Source organism: Lacerta agilis, chromosome 18 (assembly GCF_009819535.1).
Source record: "Lacerta agilis isolate rLacAgi1 chromosome 18, rLacAgi1.pri, whole genome shotgun sequence".
In the NCBI taxonomy this organism is placed as follows: Eukaryota; Metazoa; Chordata; class Lepidosauria; order Squamata; family Lacertidae; genus Lacerta; species Lacerta agilis.
Genome location: NC_046329.1, coordinates 10,907,100 through 10,926,127, shown reverse-complemented (window position 1 = coordinate 10,926,127; position 19,028 = coordinate 10,907,100). Strand labels below are relative to the sequence as shown.

The 19,028-nt window shown below is 48.6% G+C and overlaps 1 protein-coding gene across 1 annotated transcript; it reads left to right on the top strand.

The window, feature by feature from the left end:
* Nucleotides 1-3,219: 3,219 nt before the first annotated feature.
* On the top strand, nucleotides 3,220-18,538 carry TPM4 (tropomyosin 4). Its single transcript, XM_033136705.1, is given in 10 exon segments — nucleotides 3,220-3,404; nucleotides 7,551-7,676; nucleotides 10,610-10,743; nucleotides 11,694-11,718; nucleotides 11,720-11,812; nucleotides 14,054-14,124; nucleotides 16,512-16,587; nucleotides 17,026-17,088; nucleotides 17,186-17,255; nucleotides 18,325-18,538. Coding segments are annotated over 10 exon segments (855 nt in total). The 5' UTR covers nucleotides 3,220-3,290; the 3' UTR covers nucleotides 18,408-18,538.
* The last annotated feature ends 490 nt before the right edge of the window (nucleotides 18,539-19,028 follow it).

The window sequence follows — 19,028 nt, the reverse complement described above, 5'->3', positions numbered from 1 at the left end:
CCCAACTGTGAAAATAGGGACGTCCTATTCCATCCCCTTCCAACGTTTCTCCCCTGAAAATAGAGACGTCCTATTCAATAATAACAAGGAGGAAAGTAACTATACAACCATTAGAAGACATCTGAAGGCTGCCCTATAACGAGAAGTTTCTTCATGTTTAATTTTGTTTTTATTCACTGTGTGTGGCTGGGTCAACCCGGTTAGATGGGTGGGGTATAAATAAAAAACAGGAACACGCTATTCCACTATTATGGAATAGCGTGTTCCTGTTTTCATGGGAGAAATGTTGGAGGGTATGCCCTGAAGTCTTGGGGTGAAGGGCAAGTGGTGAATAATAATAATAATAATAATAATAATATAATAATAATGTTGTTGTTCAGTCGTTCAGTCGTGTCCGACTCTTCGTGACCCCACGGACCAGAGCACGCCAGGCACCCTATCCTTCACTGCCTCTCGCAGTTTGGCCAAACTCATGTTAGTAGCTTCGAGAACACTGTCCAACCATCTCGCCTCTGTCGTCCCCTTCTCCTTGTGCCCTCCATCTTTCCCAACATCAGGGTCTTTTCTAGGGAGTCTTCTCTTCTCATGAGGTGGCCAAAGTCTTGGAGCCTCAGCTTCAGATCTGTCTTTCCAGTGAGCACTCAGGGCTGATTCTTCAGAATGGAGAGTTTGATCTTCTTGGTAATAATAATAATAATAATAATAATAATAATAATATTCTATCATCATAATTAAGAACATATTCTGTTGTACACAAACTAAAGGAAACATCCCTTTTTCTTCTCCTCTTCCCCTCTGCATTCAGACCTAACACCCTGGAATGGGAAACCTACGGCTGAATCTACACAGATATTTAAAAAAAAAACGCTGTGAAAATGCTTTTTTTAAAAAAACCAAAACCGTTGGAAAATATATATGGAATTTGCCATTAGCTCACCGGCGCCATCTAGTGCCCCATTTGTAGAATGCACTGGAAACGCACTTAAAATGTTATATCTGCAGCTCTGTAGCCGAGTCTTAATCGAAAGTGACCACGTGCAAAAGTATTTTGCAGCCCAGATGGGCTCGAAAACTCGTCTCTGCTTTTATTTCTACCGGTTGGCAGCCTGTTCTCCTGCTTCCCTGCTTTGCCTTTCTGCTACGAAAGCTGCCCCTTTCAATTCCCTTGATGTTTGTTCGAAGTTCTCCATAAAAGGCCTCGGACCGGCTGCCTGGCCAGTTCCTGGGAGACGGATCCCGTTTCGGCTGGGCTCCGAACCAGAGCTCCTCTCCAGCGGCCCGTGCCTGGTGGCGGAGAAACAGCTGTCCTCCAAAGAGGGGCTTCTCCCAGGACCAGCGCCTGCTCCAAGCATCTGGGAAATGTGCCATTTCCTCCGGGGCAGCCCCAGTGCCAAGCAATTCTCGGCTTGCGACCAAGAGTTCTTCCCAGAGCCTCAACTCTTCCCCCGCAGTTGGATTTGCAAGAGGCCGTTTCGAAAAGGTGAGCCCAGGTTTTTCCCTGCTTCCTCCCTGGCCACGAGGAAAGGAGGGAACTTTGCACATGCTCGGAAGGCGCCCTTTGCACGGCCCTCCGCCGGATCTCGGCTCAGCTTCCGCAAGCGATTTTGCAGATGATTTCCCCCTTTTCGAGATGTCAAAGAGAACAACCACTACCAGACTTTTAGAAGACATCTGAAGGCAGCCCTGTTTTGGGAAGCTTTTATTTTTTTTCATAATCTTTTTATTCAAGATTTACAAACATACATTATATTACAATTCTTTCTTATTAAACATTTCTATATTCTGACCTCTCAAGGTCTGGACTTCCCTCAACCCTTCGTTCTGGTTTTCACAATATCGTTTCTTTGTTTTTATATTTATTCCATATATTATTGCTTTAATTTTCATAATTAAAATAATCTCTGTTATTTCATCACACAATAATATTCATTTTTTGCTACAAAGCTTCCTGTAATCCTACTAACGTATTCAATTGTGTATATTTTTCAAATAGTTAACAATTTTTTCCAATCATCAATAAATTTCTGATCTCGCTGTTCTCTGACTCTCCCTGTCATTTTGTCTAACTCCGCATAGTCCACCATTTTCAAAGTCCATTCCTCTTTCGTTGGTAATATATCCTGTTTCCATTTTTGAGCCATTAATGTTCTGGCTGCTGTAGCCATGTATTGGAAAAGTTTTATATCCTCTTTTTTAATGTCTGGTGAATTATTGTATTTTTATTATTATTATTATTATTATTATTATTATTATTATTATTATTGCAGAGCTGGGCTCAGCCAGGCAACCGCAAGGAAGAACAAAGCGGAGATGTGTTTGTGACAAGTTATGATTTAATCGGGCCTAAAACCGCTTGCAGCCGGGAGGACCTGTTTTTACCAGGCTTTTATCTGGAATGAAAGTATGCGGAGAAACTGGAACGCAAAGGCCTGTGCTGGGTAGCAGCCTCCAAAATACTCCGTAACCCAGTATTCTGTTTCCAACCTTCTGCCACGCACCTTGCTTGCTGCTTGGGCTGCAGTCGCCACCCTCTTTCCGATTACGGATCGCAAAACCGTAGAGTTGGAAAGGGGACCCCCAGAGGTCATCCAGCCCAACCCCCCTGCAATGCGGTAATCTCGGCTAAAGCATCCCTGGCGGATGGCCCACCCGACCTCTCCGAGGAAGGAGACTCCGCCACCTTCCATCCCACGCCAGACAGAAAGTTCTTCCTGATGTTTAGCCGGGATCTCTCCTTTCTCGGAAACGGGAGCCGTGGGTTCGAGTCCTGCCCTGCTACTGCTGCTGCAACCTTGGGAACTCGCTGCATTCGAGCGGAGTTTGCTATTTCGCCCGTGTTTTGGCCGAGGCCCTCGCAAGACTCCTTGCTTCATTCCCACCTACGGGGGTTTGGCAGGCTCCTCGCGACCGGCCGGATCCTTTCCTAGGGGTCGGGCCGACTCTTGGCTGGCCTGCCCCAGACGCCAGCCGAGGGAGCTTCGTGTCCCTGGCCCAGGACTTTCTGCCAGAAAGTTAAAAATGGAAACAAGTGCTTTTTTCTTTCTTTAAAGACGCCGAGCTCCAAATAAGGTGCCGGGGCCAGCACTGGAGAGATTCCCTTCCAACTTATCAGCGCTTGGAAAGGGTGGCCTGGCACGAGACCCACGGGGGCCGGCGGATACGTCAGCACAGCCAGGAGCTTAAAACCGGGGGCCCCCGGTCGCCTGCCTGCCTGCCTGCCTGCCTGCCCTCCGTCCTGACTCCGTCCGCAGAATCTCCCCCCGGAAGACGCCGACCCCCCAGCCGCAAACATGGAGGCCATCAAGAAGAAGATGCAGATGTTGAAGCTGGACAAGGAGAACGCCATCGACCGGGCGGAACAAGCCGAGGCCGACAAGAAGGCTGCGGAGGACAAGTGCAAACAGGTGAGGTGAGGGGGCAGAAGACAGGTGCTTGAGGGGGCACGGGGGGGGGAGAGAGGTGGCAGCAAGCAGCCCCATTGGGAGGTTTAATACATACGGGTGAAACTGGAAAAATTAGAATATCGTGGGAAAGGTTCGTTTCTTTCAGTGATTCAACTTAAAAGGTGGAACTGATATATGAGATAGACTCGTGACATGCAAAGCGAGATACAGGTGGAACTCGAAAAATTAGAATATGGAAAAGTCCATTTATGTAAGCAATTGTTTTCATTAGCTACTGGAGTTTAATATATGAGATAGACTCATGACACGCAAAGCGAGATATGTCAAGCCTTTGCTTGTTATAATTGTGATGATTTTGGCACACAGCTGATGAAAACCCCAAAGCTGAGATTAATTTGGGGTTTTCATCAGCTGTACGCCATAACCATCACAATTATAACAAATAAAGGCTTGACATATCTCGCTTTGCATGTCATGAGTCTATCTCATATATCAGTTTCACCCTTTAAGCTGAATTAGTGAAAGAAATCAACCTTTCCACAATATTCTAATTTTTCGAGTTTCACCTGTGTTTTACGGTCACAGGACCAGTTCCGGTCCATATAAAATCTCGAGGAAACCATAAAACACGCTAGGGATACATTTGAATTTGCAATTAGGTATAACAAGAGCAACACAGATATAGCAACAATTGGAATATATAAATTAAAACTTGGTCACTAAAATATAACCTAAAGTTAAGGCCTTAAACATTATGATAGCACCACTTGTTTCCTGAGTTTTATGGCAACCACACAGAATTTGGCTACTCTTAACGTGATCTCAGGATCCTTGTCCTAAAAACCAGGGATTTTAGACGTTGAATTTCGGATTCGTTTGGAGGTTTTTGCATAGCAGGGGTAATGAATACCGAGCCGTATGTCCCCGTAGAAACGGCAGCGTAACAAGGCATGAGAGACAGTTTCTACCTCCATCAAGCCGCAGGGGCAGCTAGCACTGTTTATTTTGATGATGTGCCCGTAGATTTATACAGAATGAATCTTTATTGCTAAAGAGCTGTAAGCCGTCGCAATCGGTCGCAACGCGTAGGATGCAAATCATGGATTTAAAATCGGAAGAAAACAGCAACAACAGGAAACATACAAAAATGCAAAAAATTCACTCTTGCGTAAGTTAAGCACTCCACTTCTCTCTCACACACACTCTTACGATACTTGTCTCCGTGCCTAGCTCTCAACTTGTTTGCGGCCGAGTCAAATTTTGCAACCTGCGCAAAATAATAAAGCCATTATTGCCAACCGGAGAAATAGAGATTTGCTCAAGGGGAGGTTGGCTGGGAAGAGAGACAAGGACGTGATTGAGGAATTTTTTTTTGACTAGGTGATGTATATAAAGGGCATGTAGATTTATATTCTGGTTTTATCCTGAGACCTGTGGCTATAGAGAGGTATATAAGTTCAACAAATAAATATTTTTTTGGGGGGGGAAAAGAATTTTTAGGGTTGGGAGGACGCCAAGGGGTGGGCTTGGGTTCCTGCTCTTCTGAAAAAGGTTCCCACCCCCCCCCCGCACTTTCCCCAGGGCGGTCCAGCTGCAGAATTATGCCCATTCTACAGAACATGCCACCGAGGCCACAAACTGCTAGGTGTCTCCAGAAGCAGCTCCCGCTGTCTTCTAGGGGGGCTTACTCTCAGGTAAGCCCCTGCTGGGATGAAACGGGGCCTGTTCGCTCCTCCAAGACGCAGGATCCGGTCCGCAGGAACTCTCCAAAGCTTCTCCTCATTGTTTTTATCCTTTTTGAGTCCGGACAAACGGAGCAGAGTCCGCCCAGCCATCTTGCTGGTTCCCCTGAATTTCCACAAACAACAGCGCTTGGTGCGAGGCTAGCTGTTTCCCTTCCTCATATTTCCCATGAAGAACAGATGAGCTCATGGCTGGATGTGATGGGCAGGATTAAGAGACGTTTATTTGCAGCTCTCCGCACCCGAGGGAAGAGCACGGACGGCTCGCTACCTGGGTTTAAGGCTGACCTTTTGGGATCAGGTGATGGCAAACTCTGGGTCCCAAGGGGGTGGTGAGGCTGGGCTCCCTCCTCTCTCCCTCTCCCTCGTCCCCCCAGCGGCAGTTTAAAGCTGCTCCAGCTGGCACCAAGAGCCCAGGCTCAGCTGTCTCTCGCCCGTAGCCCCCCAAACCCAAAGCGGGGAGCGGCCCATTGACACACTGTGCAACCGTAACACCTGTCAAACATAGGGGAAAAATTTCTCCGGCGAAAATAGGGACGTCCTATTCCATCCCCTCCAACATTTCTCCCAATTAAAATAAGGACGTCCTATTCCATCCCCTCAAACAAAATAAAATAAAGAAATTCCTTCCAGTAGCACCTTAGAGACCAACTAAGTTAGTTCTTGGTATGAGCTTTCGTGTGCATCTGAAGAAGTGTGTATCTGAAGTGTGTATCTGAAGAAGTGTGCATGCACACGAAAGCTCATACCAAGAACAACTTAGTTGGTCTCTAAGGTGCTACTGGAAGGAATTTCTTTATTTTATTTTGTTTTGACCTGGAAAATAAGCTCACTTGGGGGGGTCTGTGAAAGGAAACCAGCCCTAAGGTGTGTTGGCTCAGGGCCAGGCGTGTGGGGAAGGGGGTAGGCTACCCTCCCCAACCCCAAAAAGAGAACATCGCCAAGGACAGAACAAGGCCTTCTTTCCCACAGCCAGATAACTTTATCGCTGGCCGGCCGCAAGATAAGGGGAGGGCTCTTCAGAACCAGGGAAACTGGCACTCAGCTCCGGCCTGGAATGATATAAATAGCTGCTTTGAGAACTACGATGGATTTATAAGGGAAGGTGGAGAGAGGAGGGAAGATAAGGCTCTGGAATATATTTTTGGGCAGCTCAGCGCAAGGAGCAAAGGGGTGGTTTTCCACAAGCAGTCGCAAGAGGGTCGCTTCACTGTGCCCCCCCAAAAACGTGCATAATAAAAGCTTTCTGATGTTGGTGACCCCATGTTCTTATATGATTTGCAAAACGTTGGCTGCTTTCCACTAAAGAAACTCAACTGTCTGGGGGAAACAGGCGAACCAGCAGTAATATATATTTTTTTGGGGGGGGGCTATAGGAAGGAAAGGCACCCCCTCCAACATTTCTCCGATGAAAATAGGGACGTCCAATTCCATCCCCTCCAACAATTCTCCCGTGAAAACAAGGACGTCCTGTTCCATCCCCTCCAATTTTTCTCCTGTGAAAATAGGGACGGTTTTTAGCAGTGAGTCCGTAAGTGACTGTGGAGGCCATTCTGGATCCGCACGTCCTTCCACAGTGGGGACATTGGTTTCCAGGCAGGAGTGGAACCCCGGTGAGGGTTTGCCAAGCGCGCCTTCCTCTTAGCACGTTTTCCCTTACGTCTTGAGTTCGAGTGTCTTCAAAACCCAAGGCACCTTTGGTATAGGCTGTTCTCCAACTGGAGCGATCGCAGGCCCGTGTTTCCCAATTGTCAGTGTTTATACTACATTTTTAAATATTTGCCTTGAGACAGTCTTTGAACCTCTTTGTTGACCGCCAGCATTACGCTTTCCATTCTTAAGTTCGGAATAGAGTAGCTGCTTCGGAAGACGATCATCGGACATCCGCACAACATGACCGGTCCAACGAAGTTGATGTCGAAGAATCATCGCTTTGACACTGGTGATCTTTGCTTCTTCCAGTCACTAATTAGAAAATTGGAGTCCTTGGAGAATACAGGAAAAAAGTAGAAAGGTTGCAAGGACTCAGGCCGGGACGGCAATAAACGATGGTTTTCTCTATTTTTGTTGCTGAAAGTATAAAACAAATTCCAGTTACGATTGCTAACTCCAGGACAAGGCCCTGTTTCGTTTATTCCTCTTCAGCTGGAATAATAAAGAATCTCTAATTTAACTTATATCTTCCGACATTATTATCTATTTAGTCATTTCTATCAAGACAATTGTGTAACAAGCATTTCAACAGCCATCGAAAGTTTGATCATATCAATATTGTTTATTGCCGTCCTGGCCTGGGTCCTTGCAACCTTTCTACTCTTCCGGTACACTGGCATTCGTCCGTCTGTCTTCCCAAGTGATGTGTATGTAATAATCTACAATATTATGTCTCCCTTCCTTTGGGCAGGTGGAGGATGAACTGGTGTCTCTGCAGAAGAAGCTCAAAGGCACCGAGGACGAGCTCGACAAATACTCCGAAGCCCTCAAGGATGCTCAGGAGAAACTGGAACAGGCGGACAAGAAAGCCACGGATGTACGTAGCCCGATCACACCAAACCCAGGGCTGGGGGGGGGGAGTCCTCTGGGATTTTCAGACTACAAATCCCATCAACCTCTGCAGTGCGCACGCCAAGGCGGCAGTGCAGGCACCTTAGGCCTGTTGTTGTTGTTGAGTCGTTCAGTCGTGTCCGACTCTTCGTGACCCCATGGACCAGAGCACGCCAGGCACGCCTATCCTCCACTACTCCCGCAGTTTGGTCAGACTCATGTTGGCAGCTTCGAGAACACTGTCCCACCATCTCGTCCTCTGCCGTCCCCTTCTCCTTGTGCCCTCCATCTTTCCCAACATCAGGGTCTTTTCCAGGGAGTCTTCTCTTCTCATGAGGTGGCCAAAGTCTTGGAGCCTCAGCTTCAGGATCTGTCCTTCCAGTGAGCACTCAGGGCTGATTTCCTTCAGAATGGATAAGTTTGATCTTCTTGCAGTCCATGGGACTCTCAAGAGTCTCCTCTAGCACCATAATTCAAAAGCATCCATTCTTCGGCGATCAGCCTTCTTGATGGTCCAGCTCTCACTTCCCATCACTACTGGGAAACCATAGCTTTAACTATATGGACCTTTGTCGGCAAGGTGGTGTCTCTGCTTTAGGACTATGTTGTTGTTGTTCAGTTGTTTAGTCGTGTCCGCTCTTGGTGACCCCATGGACCAGAGTACGCCAGGCACCCCTATCCTTCACTGCCTCCCGCAGTTTGGCCAAACTCATGTTAGTAGCTTCGAGTACACTGTCCAACCATCATCCTCTGTGGTCCCCTCCTCCTTGTGCCCTCCATCTTTCCCAACATCAGGGTCTTTTCCAGGGAGTCTTCTCTTCTCATGATTTGGCCAAAGCACTGGAGCCTCAACTTCAGGATCTGTCCTTCTAGTGAGCACTCAGGGCTGATTTCTTTAAGGATGGATAGGTTGATCTTCTTGCAGTCCATGGGACTCTCAAGAGTCTCCTCCAGCACCATAATTCAAAAGCATCTAGGGTGGGGAGGGCAGGATGGAGAAGACGTTTGGAGAGCAGGGGGGTCAGCTGGAGTAAAAGATTGGTGAAAATGCTGGCTGCAAGATTAAGAAACCAAATTGCAAGAGAGGAGTAGGAGACTTTGAGGAATTTTTAAAAGAACTGCAGAAGTTCCTATCCATCCCCTAGGACGACACGCATCTGAGCAGCAGCTAAATTAACTAGGAATGGAAGGGTATTTTGAACAATTCCGAGTAAAGAGGAACCCGGGGGGGGGGGCGCAGAACCTCAGCTAATGATTTTAATGATTTTTTTGAGGATTTAGGGGGCTACGCGCGCGCCCATGGCCCCGGCGCCTTCCCCGGTGCGCCTCGGCTGGTGGCTTCGGGTGCTTTCCATAGCCCCTTTGGAGGAGCACCGCGGATTTTTTAATTTTTTTTTGGTGGGGGGGGCCTTCTTGAAAATATTGGGGTGCCCGGCTCCCCTAGATGCCCCCCCAGGCGCGAGCTACGTTGCCTTTAGCAGAGACACCAGGTGGGCAGAGAGGGGGGCTTCCGTCCAGGGTTGCTTCCCTCTCTCAAACAGAGGGGCGGGGGGGGGGTCCCCGTCTGATCGCTTGGTGCTCCCTGTCCCAGAGCAGGAGGAGCAGCCGGGAGGAAAAGCCTCTGCCCGCCCCGTCCCGGCTAGCGGACCTCGGAGGTGCCCCCTCCTGCTTTGCGCAACGCCGCCGACACCCCGAGGGTGGCTATCCTCGGTGTTGTCCCATCGGTTGGCCACGTCATGATGCGCCAGCGTGCCGACGTCACGGCCCCTCCCCCGGTCCCTCCCTCCCTCCCCCCTCCCTCCTCCTCCCCTTCCTCCCTCCCCCCTCCCGCCCGACGCCGCTGCGCCCTCGGCCAAAACACCGCACCGGAGCAGCCGCGCCCATTGCTTCCCTTTCGCCGCCGCCGCTGCTACCGCCGTCGCCGCGTCCCACGTGTGCCGCCGGGATCCGACGGGATGGCCGCCGCCACGGGCTCCCTGGAGGCGGTGTGAAGCGCAAGATCCAGCGCTGCAGCAGGAGGCCGACTAGGCCGAGGACCGAGCCCCAGATCCTGCAGCGCCAGCGCGGACCAGGAGCGCGAGCTGCGCGAGAAAGTGAGAGCCGCCGCCGCCGTCGGAAGAGGAGCCTCCTCCGCTTTGCGCCTCTCCTCCACCTTTCTCTGCTTTTTTTTCTTCTCCGCGCTCCTGCTGCCCCGGGACGCCCCGTCGGGGGAGAAGGGCGCGCCGCCGCCTCCGCCTCCGCCCGTTCCCCTCGCTTAGGATCGCCTTGCGCGGGTAGCCGGGAAAGGCCGAAGAGCGCCCCCCGGGGGTTGCCCCAGCCGCGAGGCTCCGCCCGACGCCTCTGCAGATGCTCCTGGGGCGCGCGTGCCCCCTCTCGGCTCCTTCTGCGCCTCCTTCCCGCCGCGCCTGGATGCCTGGAGGAGGGGAGACCCCAGGGCCGGACCTCGCTTCTCCGACGGGACGGACAACCTCCTTCTTTCTCCTGCTTCTCCTCCTCCTCCTCCTTTTTCTCTCCTACCTGTCCTGGTCTGGAGTCCTCCTCTTTCTCTTTCCGGGCCTTTGGGGGGCTGCCAGGTAGGAAACAAGGGGAGCCCCCCCTCCAGGAGACCGGCTACTGCCAGAGCAAGCACTGGCCATGGGTGGAATGTGGGGCGCGGGGGGAACCCTAAAACTTAATCCATCTCCCCTAGCCTCAGGAGCACCCAGATAGCCAGAGCTGGAGAGATGGAGGGGTGTTAGCCGGGGAGTGTGTGGTTCGCCCCCCCCCCCAAGCCTCCCCATTGAGACCTCCCAGCCTGTTCCAAAACTGGTTCCTTGACCCGGGTGATGAAATTAAGCCCTGTTTCGTCCTTGCATCATCCGGTCCCAAGTGGCTCACTCACTCCCCCCCCTCGCCTGCCCCCTCTGTGCTTCCCTACAGGCAGAAGGGGAGGTGGCTGCTCTGAACCGCAGGATCCAGCTGGTGGAAGAGGAATTGGATCGGGCCCAGGAGCGCCTCGCTACCGCGTTGCAGAAGCTGGAGGAAGCGGAAAAGGCGGCTGACGAAAGCGAGAGGTATGTGGGGGGGGGGGGCGGTGACACTTGCACGAGGCGTAAGGGGCCTGCAGGGCACGATCCGTAGCCCCACAGCAGCTGAGGCTGCCCAGAGTAGTAGTAATGATGACGACGGCGATGATAATAATTTTGTTATTTGTACCCCCCCAACTCTGGGCGATTTTCCAACAACACACACAAAAGCATCAAAAACTTCCCCCAAACAGGATTGCCTTTCAGATGTCTTCTAAAAGTCAGATAGTTGTTTCTCTTCCTTGACATCTGGGGGAAGGCGCGCACCAACGAGAAGGCCCTCTGCTGGTTCCCTGCAACCTCGATCTCGAAGGGAGGGAACCGCCAGAAGGGCCCTCGGAGATGGACCCTGGTGTCCGGGGGCGGGAGACGCTCCTTCAGTTCTACTGGGCCATTGAGGGCTTTCAAAGGTCAGCACCAACACTTTGAATTGTGCTCGGAAACGTCTGGGAACCAATGTAGGTCTTTCAGGACCGGTGTGATATGGTCTCGTTGGTCACACCCAGTCCCAGTCTGGCTGCCGCATTCTGGATTAGTTGTAGTTTCCGGGTCACCTTCAAAGGTAGCCCCACGTAGAGCGCATTGCAGTAGTCTAAGCGGGAGATAACCAGAGCATGGACCACTCTTGCCAGACAGTGCGCAGGCCAGTAGGGTCTCAGATGGAGCTGGTAAACAGATGCCCTTCTTGGTTGCAGAGTAGTGGGGGGGCAAGGGAGTCTTCCCTCCCACCTTTGCACCTCCCAAATTTAGGATTTGTCCCCATCCACGACCGTTGGAATTTGTAGACCCCAAATTCGATGTCTCTCGATTCCAACACGTGGGCCCGATATGGTATCATCCGGTAAGACAAAACGCAGACCGACAAGGGCCTGAGCGTTGCAGGTGGGCAAGGACAGGTTGAGTGGGAGTTCAGAACGGCTCCTCTTGTGTGTCTCCAGAGGCATGAAGGTGATCGAAAACAGAAGCCATGAAGGACGAGGAGAAAATGGAAATCCAGGAGATGCAGCTGAAGGAAGCCAAGCACATCGCAGAGGAGGCCGACCGCAAATACGAAGAGGTGAGTTGGGGGGGCTGTCCTGGGGGGAAGGGGTTGGGGGGGTGGGCTGCCACAGGGCCAGACCCTCTAGCAGCAGCTAAAACGCCCCCCCTTTGGAGCTCCAAATGGACCTGAAGCATTAAAAAAAAACCAATCGTTACTATTTTAAAGGCATTTTCAGAACTAATTCTGAAAAATGGGTTCATTTTTTTTTCTTCATTCATTGAGTTTGTACGAAGAGGGGGGGGGAAACTTTCTGGAGTTTTAGAAGCGAGTTCCTAAATCTGTTCGCATTTAAACGAAACAGAAAGCGCGCATCACTTTTGGGTTCAGACAAAGCCCTCAAAGAGACCAAGACGTTATAATGATAACAAGGTGTCCAATGTGAAGAGCAGGAATGGAAACTTTAGTAGAGAGAAAAGAACAGATTTGATTGTATTACTTATCAATGAACGTTTCAGCAAAGTGTCTGCTGTAAATATGCTGAAGATTTGCCATTCCACCACAGATCTTCCTTCTCCACTTTTCAAACTCAAGCCCCACAAATATCAATGTGATAGTCTGACAAACAACCCCCCACCGCCCTTTAAAATTCAGTATTTGATACTCTTCAACTAGGATATATGGAAACAGGGAAGCGCTCAGCTGCATGAATGGAAAGCAGCGATACCAAATCTGAAGGTTTTGGCGAAAGATAGCTTCACCAGAAGCCAGAATCGTTGCATTTTAATTTTTAATTTTTAATTTTTTTTGCAAATGTAGGGACCGGGAGATAAATCGCTGGCTCTGCGATTTGGGGATTGCTCCTTGCAGAGAAAAGCTGCGATCCGTTTAGATCGAGAGATAAAGTTGTGAGGTCGCTTCCTGCGGGGTTGCATCCTGCCAGGGGCATGTCAAAGCCCGCCCCCCACAAAAAAAATTGGCGGCTTCCTGTCTTCCTATCTGGGTTTTGCAAATCTTTTCTTTCACGCCACGTGAAGTCTGTGACCGGTGCCGGATTTACGTATAAGCTAAATAAGCTCTAGCCTTGGGCCCCGCTCTCTTGGGGACCCCCCCCCCCCAAAAAAAAAATTTCAAAGAGGGGAAAAAACAACTGGATGTACATTTCCAAAATATAAGATGAAAATGAATAAAATAAAACCTACATCCAGCGACAGTGTTTTGTGTTGTTCAGGCTCCTAGGCGGGGCCCAAGACTTACATCCTAATAATAATTTATAAAACAATAAATAATTATTATAAATTATTATTGCCTGCTAGCCTGCTCCCTAAAATATCACTGCTTTGCTCCTTTCTATATATAGGGCACCGACATAACAAAATATGCATTTTATGATAAAGTACATATTTTGTTACGGCGAATGGCTTTAGATACCTATTAGGTCCATCAATTAGCGTTTAGCATATATTCAACTTGAAAAACAGCGGCCATTTGTCGTTGGCAAAGGACAGCTGGACATAGAAAGGGCCCCCATTACCTTCAGGAGCTGAGGGCCCGCGTCAAACCTCAATCTGGCCCTGGGTCTATCCATGCCCCAGTTGGCAAGGTCAAGGATTCTTATGGTTACAGGTAGGTAGCCGTGTTGGTCTGCCGTAGTCAAAGCAAAATTAAAAATTAAAAAATTCCTTCCAGCAGCACCTTAGAGACCAACTAAGTTTGTTCTTGGTATGAGCTTTTGTGTGCATGCACACGTCTTCAGATTAATAATAATAATAATAAATAATAATTAGTTACAGGTAGGTAGCTGTGTTGTTCTGCCATAGTCGAAACAAAAAAAATAATTCTTTCCAGTAGCACCTTAGAGACCAACTACCGGTAAGTTTGTTCTTGGTATGAGCTTTCGTGTGCATGCACACTTATTCAACTAATAATAATAATAATAATAATAATAATAATAATAATAATAATAATAATATACCACACGAAAGTGCATTTTGTGCCTGCACACGAAAGCTCATACCAAGAACAAACTTAGCTGGTCTCTAAGGTGACGCTGGAAGGATTATTATGGTGTGTGTTAAGGCTGCCCCCCCCCTACCCACAATTTCATAAACTCTTACCCCCCTGCGATTCTGGGCTCCTTCTCTCCCACTTCCTCGATGGGCTCCTTGCAGATTTTCGGATTTGTCTCCAGCTGGCTGCTTTGACATTAGGAGGAAATTCCTTTTTTTGGGGGGGGGGATGTTTCTTTTCCCCTCTATTTTCGGAGCCCTGCGAGGCTCCCGAGTTTTCGTCTCCTCTGATCCACCACGCTTCCCGCAGGTTGCCCGGAAACTGGTCATCCTCGAGGGAGAACTGGAAAGAGCGGAAGAGCGGGCCGAGGTTTCCGAATTGTGAGTATCGCTTGAGGCATCTGAACGGAGCCGGGAAGCCCCTCTGCCCCTGCTTTGGAAAGAGGGTTTTAATCTGTGATATTTTAATGCATTTTAATATTTGTTGGATGCTGGCCAGAGTGGCTGGGGAGACCCAGCCAGATGGGCGGGGTACATTATTATTGCCATTCACTTGGGCGTGATCTCAGTGGGGTGGGGTGTTGTTTTTTTTGGTGCTCGCTGATTTTAGTGGGACTTGGGGGAGGTTTCTAGGGACGGGGGAGCAGGAGGCTAATGGGAATTAAGAGTCTGGGGGGCACAGATTGTACCCCCATCTCTGCTCAGGGCTGTGACAGCTGGTCCTGAACTCCCAACTTCAACCAGAGACTCTCTTGTTTGTGTGAATATTGGGACTCTGCAATAATATTGGGGCTTGCCCAGCGAAGGCAGTGTTTAAAGTGTGTGTGTGTTTGTGTTTGTGTGTGTTTGTGTGTATACATATATACAGGTGAAACTCGAAAAATTAGAATATCGTGGAAAAGTCCATTGATGTAAGCAATTGTTTTCATTAGCTACTGGAGTTTAATATTTGAGATAGACTCACGACATGCAAAGCGAGATATGTCAAGCCTTTGCTTGTTATAATTGTGATGATTTTGGTGCACAGCTGATGAAAACCCCCAAGTTGAGATTGTGAATTTGGGGTTCTCATCAGCTGTACGCCATAACCATCACAATTATAACAAATAAAGGCTTGACACATATCTCGCTTTGCATGTCGTGAGTCTATCTCATATATTAGTTTTCACCTTTTAAGCTGAATTACTGAAAGAAATGAACCTTTCCACAATATTCTAATTTTTCGAGTTTCACCTGTGTGTGTGTGTGTGTGTGTGTATATATATATATATGCACACTTGTAAAAAATAAAAACATACAACAAAGGACAATTCAAGATACAACAACAAGAACAATTTATTATTTATACCCTGCCCACCTGGCTGGGTTTCCCCAGCCACTCTGGGCGGCTTCCAAGAGATGTTAAAATACAATAATCTATTAACCTTAAAAGCTTCCCTAAACAGGGCTGCCTTCAGATGTCTTCTAAAAGTCTGATAGTTGTTTTTCCTCTTGACAATCTGGTGGGAGGGCGTTCCACGGGCGGGCGCCACCACCGAAAAGGCCCTCCAAATATCGAGATTACTCTGAATTTCCCGACTCATCCCTTCCGTGGGTCCTAAGGGTAATATTTACAATTGCATATCCCATACTCATCCAAGTTTTATCCTTCCCAGTTATCCGTACTTTCTGTTACATTACAAGTGTGGTTAAATCCTGCCAGTGTTTTAACTTGCTTGCAACGGTCTCGTAAGCAGATTAAAAACCTTCCTCGTTCTTTAAAGAAATTATTGTCTTCTTGGTTTCTGAGATTCCCAGTTAATTTTAATAATATATAATAATAATAATAAAATTTTATTTATACCCCGCCCTTCCCAGGCAAAAAACCGGGCTCAGGGCGGCTAACACTAATTTAAATCACAGCAAAAACATAAAAAACAATTTAAAATACAGATTAAAATACAAATTTAAAATTAAAACTGCAGTCTCATTTTCAAATAGCCTACCAATAAAAGAATGAAGCATAACTATCAAACAGAAACCAACCCAAAGGCCAGGTGGAATAGCTCCGTCTTGCGGGCATAGTCCATCAACTTGGTTTGCCATTCTTCCCCTGGTTGGGTTATTTCTTCCTTCCATCTCTGGGCTAAGAGCATCCTCGCGCCTGTTGTCTCGCACATAAACACTCTTTTCTGGTCCTTTGGTATCTCTGTACCTGTAATTCCTAATAAGAAGGCTTCTGTTTTTTTTTAACAAAAGATATTTTAAACATTTCCCCTCCATTTCATTACAATGGACACGCAGGTTGCAAACGCGATCCGTGCAGGAGGCGCGTTCGCAACCCGCGCCGCTGCGTCTGCGCACGCGCGAGATCCAATTTGGCACTTCTGCGCAAAGCGCGATTTAACGTTTTTTGCACATGCGCAAGTGCGGAAACCCGGAAGATAGATATTTATTATACGGCCATTTGGCCCATCGCGCACGATTTTTTCAAACAACATATATATATATGTACTTAGCCTTTCTATTTAGAACTTCGGCAGAAATCCGGAAGTGACCCGTCCCGTTACTTCTGGGTTCGGTGTGCATCCCGAAATCGCGCAACCTGAAGCAGCTGTAACCAGAGTTGTGACTGTATATATCATCTCCCAGAGAGAGTTTTACGTTATGGGGGCTCTTGAATGCGTTGTTAAACAAAGCCGGGATGGGGACATGACCCACCTGGGAGAGTGGGGACGGACGGACGACAAACGCTGACCCCCAGACCCTATTTCCCCCCCCCCCGGCAGGAAATGCAGCGATCTTGAAGAGGAACTTAAGAACGTCACCAACAACCTCAAGTCCCTTGAAGCTCAGTCGGAGAAGGTTGGTAGTAGCCCTTGGCAGAGGTTGGGATTGAAGAGGCCGACTTGGCGGGGCTGGCTGGGAAGTGGGGGCTCCTCTCCCCGGCCCCCCCATCAAGCCCAGCCTTGTTTGTGGATAGCAGCCTTCTGCAGGGAAGCCGGGGAGCAGCCTGATCCTTGAGGCTTCCCTTTTTTTCGGCTCTTGAGGAGCCAAATAGCTGGAGGGCCAAGTTTGGCCATCACTGCGTTAGGGATTTGTTCCCTGGGGGGCTCACAGTTACGGCCGGGTGTGCGTGGAACAGAAGCCCCGCTCCCCGGGGTCACGAGGGATTTGAGCTCTGCTGCGAAAGCAGGTCGTCACAGGCTTTGGAGAGGAGGGTGGTCCAGGGAAAGGGGTGGTTTTCACTGTTGCCCAGGATTTCCTACGAATCAAGGAGACTGTTTTTGCCCTGTTTTGTAGTACTCTGAAAAAGAGGACAAGTACGAAGAGGAAATCAAGCTTCTGACCGACAAGCTGAAGGAGGTGAGGTTCCTGGGTGGCCGAGTTGGTTTTGGGGTGGTTTGGGGTCTCTGCTCGGTGGTCACGGCCCCTTTTCTTGACCCACCCCCTGTGTCTCTAGGCTGAAACGCGAGCCGAGTTTGCAGAGAGAACGGTTGCCAAACTGGAAAAGACGATCGATGACCTGGAAGGTATGAGGCTCTTGAGTTTGAAGTGTGTGTGTGATTTAAGTTGGCGAGTTATCATTAGGGTTTCTGTCACTGCATGTCTGTGGTTAGCCCCAGGAAGTACATATCTGCCCCCTGCGATGTGGCCGGACTCTCACCTCTGTGTGGTCAGGCTGAGAATGAAGACCAGGAAGTCTTGGGGTCACTTCAGTCCCTGTACAGCGGTGCCTCGGTTCTCAAACTTGATCCGTTCCAAAACCAAAGCGTTCCAAAACCAAGGCGCGCTTCTTTCCCGTAGAAAGTCATGCAAAACGGATTTGCCTGTTCCAGACTTTTAAAAACAACCCCTAAACAGCCATTTAACGTGAATTTTACTATATAACGAGACCATCGATCCATAAAATGAAAGCAAAAATCAATGCGCTGTACTATAAAATAAATAAGGCAGTATTGTAGATGATAAAAATTTAAATTAATTTTTTCTTCTTACCTGCACTGATGACGGTCGTTGTTCGGATGGGGGGCTTTCATCCATTTCCGCAGTCGCACAATCCCATCGATCAGTAGCTGAGCTGGGTTCCGCACTGTCGCAAAAACAAACGAACCGAAAAAAAGCCTCAAAAACAAAACCGCAAAATAAAGAGCGGAAACAAAAACGCCTAACTCAATCCGTTTTGGAAGTCCGTTTGACTTCGGAAATGTTCGGAAAGTCTGATTGGTGCAGGCGCCCCGGAAACAACAGCCGACAGCCTCATCGGGCGTTTGGCTTCCAAAAAAACCGTTCAAAAACCGGAACACTTACTTCCGGGTTGTCGGAGGTTTGAGAACCAAGGTGTTTGAGAACCAACGTACCACTGTATTGTCCTTTTTTTTGTGTGCAAAATTACCGGGCTTTAACGTCGGTGGAAGTGTTTCGGACAAACTAATGCCTCTCTTATTGCTGAAAAACCTTTCTGAAAATCTCCTCTGAAATGTTTCTCTAGCCTTCTGTGTGTGTGTTTTTTTAACGTCCCCTTTCCTCCCTTCTCCTTTTCCTCCCTTCTCCCTTCCCTCCCTTCTCCCTTTCCTCTCGCTCTGTTTCTCTGCCCGGCAGACGAGCTGTACGCTCAAAAGCTGAAGTACAAAGCGATCAGCGAGGAGCTAGACCACGCTTTGAACGACATGACTTCCTTGTAGGAAAATAAACCGGTCGCCGCGATCTCTCTCTGCCGGCTCTCCTTCCCTGCCTAAGAACTTGCTGCCTCCGTGTGCCTTCTCCACAAGTTTCCCGATCTTTTTTTCTGTCTTCTTCTTTTCTGTAAAACTTGCTTCCATTAAAAAAAACCTAAAGTTCTTGTTATTTCCTCTGTGCTTATTCATTTTCTCCATTTCCTATACAAAAGGCGTCTCTCCCTCTCGCTTGCTTCCGGTTTTCCGAGTTCTAAGGTGGTTTAACAGCTTAAAACAATTCATACAGAAAAAAACAACAGATTTAACAGCACTCAGATGGGCTAACTAGCCAAGCCAAAAGCTAGACGCAAGAAATGTCGGTTTGCTGTTCTGTTTTTAATCATTTCCTCGTTTTTATCCTGTGTTTTATTCTGCGAACAGCCCTGAGATCTTACGATGAAGGAAGGACTGTAGACAAATCTAATAGATAAATTAAATATTACACCACAGCGCTAGACATTTTGGGGTGGGAGGGGTGGCTGTGGTTCCATGTACCCTCAAGAAAGATGGTTGTTTCTATCTGAGACTGGTCCTTTTTTTGTAGCTTGCTGGAGACCACGGATTTCAGAGAAAAATAGCCAATTCTCC